Below are 9,026 nucleotides of genomic sequence, written 5' to 3' on the forward strand. Positions count from 1 at the left end.
ACTGAGAGAAAAAAAAGAAGCCCCTCCCCTCATTCGACTCCGGCGACGACGAAGACGGGCTCCGACGCCGGCCTTCAAAACAAACAGGTATCCCTCCTTTCCTTTTTTTCGTTTAAAAAAGTTGTAGAAAATAAACAAAAAAAATAAAAAATAAAAAAATAGAAGAAAATAAATAAGAAAAACGCAAGAACATAGAAGAAAATAGACTGAGATCAACCTTTTTCTTTTGCTTTTTGATCTTTTTGTTATTGATTCGGTCTCCAAAAAATTTACAGAGATAGTGTTTGGCTTTTATAGCCATTTTACAATGCATTTTGGGTTGTATTTTGCTGTTTTGCACTATCTGTTGCGTGTTCATGCTTTCTTTTCTGTCATTTTTGCAGGTGTCAATGGAGTTGGTGGCAGTGGGTGGTGGCAGCGGCGCTGAGGGCAGGTAAGCTAGGGTTTCAGTTTTCTGAAACCCTAGCTTGGCTGGTGATTGGGTCCTGGGCCATTTTAATTTGGGCTTCGGGTAGTTGGGCTCATTTTTGGTTCTGGGCCGGGCAAAAATGGGCTTGTACATTAAGGATATAAGGAAGATAATTATGATGTTTACATTAATCTACCACAAGTGAATTACAATAAGTTAAGAAATCATATGAAAACATGAAATAATTAAAAAGAAAAATGCCAATTTAATGATTCAAAAAAGGAAAACAAAGAATCAATCAACCTTCGGATGACAGGCTCCTGATAACATTGGACAGGGAAGGATTGGTGGTACTATAGCCTCCATCGATGATCATATTGAGTCCACTTACGTACTTAGCATCATCACTTGCCAAATACAAAGCCGCTTGAGCCACATCTTCTGGTTCCAGCACCACCCCTTTCAAGTTCGACCCCATGGCTATCAGTTCCTCCACTTTCTCCTTCTCCATGTTACCGAACGGTCTCGTTACCATCGGAGTCGCCACACCGTGCGGCGAAATACAGTTTACTCTTATCCCATATTGCCCCAACTCCACCCCTAGATTCTTAGCCAACCCCACCAACGCGTGCTTCGATGTCACATACGCATGCCCAACACCGGCACTACCGATCACTGACCATACGCTTGTTGTAAACAGAATGCACCCTTTCTTCGCCGGTATCATCACCCTAGCAGCATGTTTAGAACCCAAATACCCTCCAAAGATATTGATATCAAGAACCCTTTTGAATCTCTCATCGTTTGAAGTAACTATGTTCTTATCGGGACTGGATATACCGGCGTTGTTGAACATTATATCAAGCTTCCCATGCTTCGAAACGGCGAAATCAACGGCGTTTCCGACATCAGAGTCTAATGTAACATCGCAATGAACATATGAGATGTTTTCTTCTCCAAGTTCTTGAGAAATAGCTTGTCCTAAATCATCTTGAATGTCTGCAATGACAACCTTAGCACCATGTTGAACAAATAACCTTGCTGTAGCCTCACCTATGCCACCGGCACCTCCAGTTATCAATGCAACCTTCCCTTCAAGCCTGTAATGGAAATAAAGGGTTAATTGATGAAAAATGTATATATACATATGAACAAATCTGGGTTTTTTTGGTTACCTTTTTTGGGTTGAAACAGCCGAAGAACTGGTACTCATTTTTGCTAAATGAAGAGTTTATTAAGTGCTTGCTAATGAAGCTTAAATTCCACTCTGGTTTTTATTGAAGATAGATATAATAAACAAAGGCAAGTTGGATTACTATAAAAGTTGATTTATTCAACGCTTATCCACTTCCTCGCATGTGATATTGTCAACAAGGCTACGCAGCCTTTGAATAATCTTATTCTTTTGTCGGAGATGTTTGAATAATCTATATTATGTAAAAGTGGGTCAATTGCATTGCGTGTTGTTGTTTTGACACGATGATTGTGCCGAAGGTTTAGGTAACAGTTTAATCAGTGTTTTGTTTTTCTTTGCCGTGATAATCATTGATTGTTTATCCAACGAGCCTTTGACCTGAACATGTTGAATGCTAAAAAGGTTATCTCCATCAGACACTCTCTTTTCTTTTCGCCCATTCTTTATCCATTATCAAAATATTTTGGTCCACATTCAAAGAAAGACCCATTAGAGAAATTTATAGGCTTTAAAACCCTAAGGCTCGTTTTAAGCCCACTAGAGACAAATATTCATTTCCTTTCTTTTTTGGGAAGTTAACAATTTTGGAATGCTTATCATTTTCAATCCCTCTTTGCTTTGTAGGTTTCTCCTTATTATAAGCAACTTCTTCCATTTCAATCCCTCATTAATTCTCGTTGAGAACATTAAAACGAGATCCTCCACCATTATCGTGTTGAATATTGTTCACCTTTTCCCCCATTCTTCGCCCTTTCCGTCATTGTCAGCGTTTAACTAGCATCCAAAGCCCATAGTTCTGATCTTCCACCCTCCGCTGGAGATCGTGAATCTCCAAAATCAATGAACTATGAGCAATATCGTTCATTGGCGGTGAGGGTCGATTCTTTGGAAACGAATCAAAGCTATGCCCATAAAGACCACATCGAAAGCAAACATTGGGGTAGAGATTTATACTCAATTCATTACACTCGCCCATCAATTCTAACTTTTGATAACGGAGGTTTCCTAAGATCAACACAAATAGTCATTCGAGCAAATCGTCCCCTTTTAGCACTATATGTATTTTCATCAATCTTTAACACTGGTCCAATTGCTTGACCAATAGCTCTCAAGATATAGTTTGAATAATAGCCTTCTGGTAGTCCAGGTAGCCTTACCCAAACAACTTGAGTGTCAACCTCATTCTGGGAAGTCGAGAATGTAGGTGACCATGGACGAACAATCAAGTACTGTCCAAAAATCACCCATGGGCCATTGGTCAAAACATTATTATGATCCTCTTCATCATTAAAACTAGCAAGATAATAATCGTTTTCCAAATCCATAAGTTGAAAAAGATGTTCGGAATTCCATAACATTGTGACCTCGTTCAACAAAGCATTGAAAGCAATCTTTCGTCCTAAAAGATTGACAATGATTGTCCTTGTCATTTTCCTTTCAATATATTTATGAACCTTTTTAAAGAATGTAATCGATCAACCATCTTCGTCGTCACATCACCCTTTTGGAGCTCAAAATCCTCCACCTTCTGAGATGAATCAGAGGTGGTAGAAAATCCTACCCGGGTGTTTTTGTAGGACACCTTGGCCATAATAGCCTCCAGTAACTTCTTCCCATTCTCATCCACCGTTGGATCATCAATATCTGGTAGCAAGTTAGGTTGCCATCTTACTTTCTTTGTAGCGCGACCGATGCCGGCATTCGAACCAACAAGAGTGACACCAATCACAAAATTCGTCACAAGCAACATTTCACTCATCTTGAGTTGATAGTATTATCAATGGAATATTATTAAAATAAAACCATCTTGACCGTGTGAAACGAACATTCGTGAAATATATATTCTTTCAGTATTATATAAATATTGTAATAATGATTTTGTCTTTTATTATATAATACTTAAATTCCTAAAATAATTGACATGTTTTAATCATACTTATTATTTTGAGAAAGGTTACTTTGAATGAAGCAAAAATATATTATTTAATAAATTAAAATATATACTTATATTGCAACGATTTTGACTAATAAAAAATATCAAACTTTCAACTTTTCAATATTTCAAGTGTTCAACAACAAACATCATGCATGATGCACATAGGGTCAAAGAAAAAAAATGTGGCAGCAACAAAGAGAATACTGACGTTGAAAAGTACAAAGGAAAAAGATATTCAAATGTATATATATATATGTGTTTGTGTGTGATTCAAAGGAGAGGCCTGCTGCTTTAACCACACAAAAAAAAAAAAGAGAAGCCTGCCAAAGGGGCCTCGTATGAAAAGCGAAAACCCCCTCCTCCAGAAAACCCATGAGTCACTAATGACCCAAAATCAGAGCATTCCACAGCATGATTTCATTCATGATTTCATAAACCCACCACTTTACACCCCTAAAACCCTATGAAAGTGGAAAGGGTTCTGAACTTGATATCTTTCTCTAGGGCCTGAGCTTTTTTTTTAAGTTAGGACCCCGAACTTCATAATAATTTTCACATTTAGGCCTAAACTCTAAGGCTTTCAAAAATTAACGTGGACAAAAAAAATTCAAACCCCAATAAAAAAATAATTGTCAATTTCAAAGGTTAACTTGGATAAAAAAAAATCAGACTCCAATTTAGAAGTAATTATCAAATTCAAGCCCCAATATAAAAAAATTACCAAGCTCAAGACTCAAAAAAATGATTTAACGCAACTGAAAAAATAATTAAAGAGGAATCCCAACATTTAGCCTATTGCCCATAGGTGTTCATCTCATATATCACAGGTCTAGTTGCGAGTTTAAGTCGCAAAGATCTGTGAGTAATGATTTGCTGTAGGTGTACGAGTTCTACCAAAGAGAGAAAGTATAGGCCTATGGAAGTTACAAGTTAACGACTTAGAATAAGTTTTCCTATTCAAAATCTATATACCTAGAACCTTTATTGATTCTGTAGTTCTACTTTGCAAAACCACATCTAGTATTTGTTGTCAGCATCACTCAAGAGAGAAATGAATTAATACTTGAAACTAGATGGAACATACAAAATTGACCCTTAGTCTCAAGTGAAATTTTCTATAATTTGCAGTCATTTTCCAGTCCTAAGAAGGCTTGAGAGGTGTAACAATGCTAAATGCTTCACCCTCGTTCAATTCCTTTGAACCATGGGAATATTGGTCAAGTTCTTCAAACTCAATCCAACAATTAAACCTTTGGGAACCAAAATTGCCCTTAGGGTGTGTCAATTTGCATGACAATTTGTAGTTTAGGAACAGAGGGGGCATAGCCAACAACAAATTCACTTAATGAATTAAATCCAACTGCAACCAGGTACTTTTCTTAGGCCCCGCTCCTTCATTTTATTCCTCAAACGAGAAACATTCACCCATTGCTCTGCAGCCGCGTATATGTCGGACAACAGCACATAATTAGCAGCATTCAGTGGCTCCAGCTCATGCAGCCTAGCAGCAGTCAACTCCCCTAACTCAACATCACAATGCAATTTACAGGCCCCAAGGAGAGCACCCCAAGCACCAGCATGAGGTTCCACAGGCATAGATTTTATAAGATCGTAGGCTGCTTTTAGCCGTCCTGTTCGACTTAAAAGATCAACCATGCAAGCATAATGATCCGGTGTAGGAACCATGGAGTATTCGTTTTTCATGATTTCAAAATAATGCCAACCTTCCTCAACAAGGCCAGCACCGCTACAAGCATTCAGAATAATAGTGAAGGCTACTTCATCTGGAACCAGCCCTTCACTTATCATCCTGTTAAAAAGCTCAATAGCTTGAGCCTCTTCGCCATGGATAGCCAATCCTTGTATCATTGAGCAATATGAAACCAAATCCCGTTTTGGCATCTCCTCAAACAACTTAGCTGCTCTAGCCATGTTTCCACACTTTGCATTCATATCAATAAGAGCTGCCAAAACGTGTGCTTGGCTAACATCAATATCACTTCGGCTTAGAAAACCATCAACCCACATAGCCAATTCCAAACTACCCACCTGAGAACAAGCAGACATCAAGCTAACCAGAATATATTTATCCGGTTTAACATCCATTTCTGACATTCTAATAAACATCTTGACAGCCTCATTAGGTTGACCATTTTGTTCATATCCCGAAATCATTGCTGACCACGCAAAGATATCTCTCTCCGGAGCCTGCTCAAACAAAAACATTGCTGATGCCATATCGCCAGCCTTTGCATATCCATCAATCATCATCGTATAAGAAATCACATTTCTTTCAGGCATCTCATCAAACACTTTCCGAGCAGTCACTAAATCCCCTGTTTTGACCCACCACCCCATCAAAGCATTCCATGTAGCCACATTCCTCTCGGGCATCAAATCAAACACTCTCTTAGCTTCCACAATATCACCAACATTAATATGCCCAACAACCAAAGCCGTCCAAGACACGACATTTCGCTCAGACATTTCATCAAACACTTTCTTCGCATTCAATATTTCCTTAATTTTCGCATAAAAACCAACCAAACTTGTCCCAACAAAAATATCTTTTTCGCATCCACTTTTTAAAGCTAACCCATGAAGCATTTTCCCTTCCCATGCCTTAACCTCACTCGAACAAGCTTTGATCACCAAAGGGTAGGTGTACTTATCAGGAAGCCCACCTTCACTCTTCATACGGATAAAAAGCGACAAAGTTTGAAAAAAAGAGGAATTTTTAGAGTACCCATTGAGAAGACAGTTCCAAAGGAAAGTGCTGGGCTGGAGAAAGCTATTGAAAATGGAAGTGGAGAGAGAAAGGGAAGTGGAAAGGGAAATACAAAGGCTGATGAGATATTGATCTTGGTGCAGGCCCTTCTTAATTATGTGGGCGTGGATTTGGTGAAGCTGGTTTTGGGATTTGCAAGACCTGAGAAGGGTTGGGAGAGAAGGGAGAGTATGGGGGAAGTGATGGAGAGAAATTGGCATGGGAGGGAACAGGGTTTACTCATTAGCGTGTGGCAAAGCTTTCTTTCCCTTTCCTCGAATTCGATCGAAAGAGTGCGGCTTTGTGCCTTTTCTCTTAGGTCTTTGTTTTTCCTATCCGGACGAAGAGTTAATGTGTATTTTGCAAAATAGAAAACCCAAGACTTGTCTATCCATGTTTTGAAGTATGAACCTTTGTCATTATGATCATAAGACGCAATTGAGAGATTAGAACCATGAAATATGAATCGGTAATTGTTGACAGGAGCCGACTCTCTTTTAGGAGAAAGTTTTAAAATGTTATCGTCGACTAGTTGATAAGACCTTTAAACTGAGGTATTGTGTCTGAGATATTTATCATCGGTTTTAATTTCGGTTTTATTTCTCGACTCTGAAAGGAGCTCACAGAGTTTAAGTAGTATCTCATCATTAAGGAAATGTTTAGCATTTGGCCAGGTTCAAATTTATGCCCTTAAATGACATTATTGGATAACAACAGTACTACTTAATTGTAAAGGTAAGTAAAATTCGATTCGATTCAAAAAAATTGAAAAAAATTTAAATTTTGAATTATTCAAATCGAATTAATTGGGTTAATCAGATCAACTTGAATTTTTTTTAGAATTTTGAGTTTAAATCAAATCAAATTTTTAAATTCAAATAACTCGAATAATTCAAATAAATTAAATATCAAAAGAGAGGAGAGAAGGAGAGAAGAGAAAGAAAGGAGGAAAGGGGAAAAAAAGAGAAAGGGAAAAGGGGGGTTGCTGGTGACCGTCGCACCACCGGGGGAGACGGCGGCGCGAGTTTAGAGCTAGAGTTTTAAGAAGAAAAAGGAAAAAAAAAAGTAGAAGGAAGGAAAAAGAAGAAAAAAGGAAAAATAAAAGAAAAAAATATAAATATAAATATAACAGTCGGGTAGACCCGACCCGTGCAGCCCGACCTGGGCCAACCCAGTAGGGCACCAATAGCAAGCCTGCCAGCAGGCCCAAAACAGCAGCCCAGCAGAAAAAAAAATAAAACCAGGCCGACCCAGCAACTCAGCAGGCCGACCCGCGACCCGATCCGACCACCCAACAGCAGCTAGGCAGCACAGCAGGCCCACACCGCGCAGCCCAGCAAAAAAAGAGAAGAAAAAAATAATAGCAGGCCCAGAAGCACAGGCCTGACCCAGCCCAGCAGGCCAGCCCAGCGCTCACCAGCAGGCCTCAGCCCAGTGCCCAGCAGCAGGCTCAGAAGCACCCAGCCCAGTAGCAGCCAGCAGCCAACTGCAGAAAAAAAAGAAAAAAGAAAAGAAAAAAAAAGCTCGAGTTGTGTAGCCCGATTCGGTCAAACCCATAACTTTGGATTTTCGGTAAACTCTTGTTCTTTTTTTATATTTTATTTATTTAGTCCCTATATTTAAATATTATCTCATTTTAATTAAATTAGCATTTTCATGGCCTTTTTGAAATATTATTTTGTTTATTTTATTTTATAATTTTAAATTTAAATAATTTCAATAAATAAGGCAACGAATCGATTTGACATTAAGCCATTGATTTTATCGCTATGTTGGGTGAATATCATCGGTTCGTGTTAAATACGAGACGGCCTTTTAAAAAATCAAAAAATTCAAAAATTCTCGGGTTTTAAAATAAAATGTTTATTATTCTGGTTATTTGTAAATTATCAAATTTTCATTTTTAAAATGTATATGATAATATGTAATTTATCAAAATTCTCGTTTTTTTAATAAAAAATTAGATCACGATTCAATATTAAATTGAACTCGTATTTTTAAAAATTAAGACAACACACGCTTAATGAGATAACAATTTTGGGCGTCACGAGGGTGCTAATACCTTTCTCGTGCGTAATTGACTCTTGAACCCTAATTTTCTTTGGATTTTGACGTAGACCTAAATTTGACTCTTTCTTTTTTAGAAAATTTTAAAAATATTTTTTCTTCTAAAAAGAGAATTTTGTAAGTGTCCGATCACACCTAAAGAAAAAGAATCGGTGGCGACTCCGTTTTTTAAATAAAATCGAGACTCTATTTTCAAATTTTCAATAATCACTTCGACTAGCGCCCGTGCAAAAATTTTTAGGTTGCTACACCTAGCTTTTTGCATTTTGTGTATTTTGTTAAGGGACAATCAAGGTTCCCCTGTTGCTAGCCTATTTGATCGTGATTAGCCTCTTTTATTAATAATAAAAATAAAAGTTTAAAAAGATGAATATGTGATTACTGATCCATTGTATCGATTTACTGTACTGATCATCGAATCGTCTTGGAGCTTGTTAATCGAATTTTTTCATAAAAAAACTTAACAATCCAATGACTTAAATAAAAGTTTTTGAATAGTTAAATTATTATTTTGTAATTTTTTAAAAACGAGTGATCAAAACATAAACTTACTAATAATTTAGTGATTTTAAATGTAATTTAACTTTTAAAAAATTAAAACCACAAATTTCTTTTTTTTTTATTTGATTTGTGTTGACACCATTTTTTGTTT

At 37.3% G+C, this 9,026-nt stretch overlaps 2 protein-coding genes across 2 annotated transcripts; both read right to left on the bottom strand.

The window, feature by feature from the left end:
* Positions 1-207: 207 nt before the first annotated feature.
* LOC107928141 (secoisolariciresinol dehydrogenase) lies at positions 208-1,741 on the bottom strand. Its single transcript, XM_016859327.2, has 2 exons — positions 1,585-1,741; positions 208-1,509 (listed from the first exon to the last, which is right to left on the bottom strand). The coding sequence occupies exons 1-2, from the start codon at positions 1,620-1,622 to the stop codon at positions 708-710; spliced, it is 840 nt and encodes a 279-aa protein (XP_016714816.1). The 5' UTR covers positions 1,623-1,741; the 3' UTR covers positions 208-707.
* Positions 1,742-4,588: 2,847 nt separating this feature from the next.
* Positions 4,589-6,839, bottom strand: LOC107928140 (putative pentatricopeptide repeat-containing protein At5g37570). The gene has a single exon (XM_016859326.2). It carries the CDS (start codon positions 6,526-6,528, stop codon positions 4,891-4,893), a length of 1,638 nt encoding a protein of 545 aa, XP_016714815.1. The 5' UTR covers positions 6,529-6,839; the 3' UTR covers positions 4,589-4,890.
* Between the last annotated feature and the right edge of the window lie 2,187 nt (positions 6,840-9,026).

Source organism: Gossypium hirsutum, chromosome D01, assembly GCF_007990345.1.
Source record: "Gossypium hirsutum isolate 1008001.06 chromosome D01, Gossypium_hirsutum_v2.1, whole genome shotgun sequence".
Taxonomy (NCBI): Eukaryota; Viridiplantae; Streptophyta; class Magnoliopsida; order Malvales; family Malvaceae; genus Gossypium; species Gossypium hirsutum.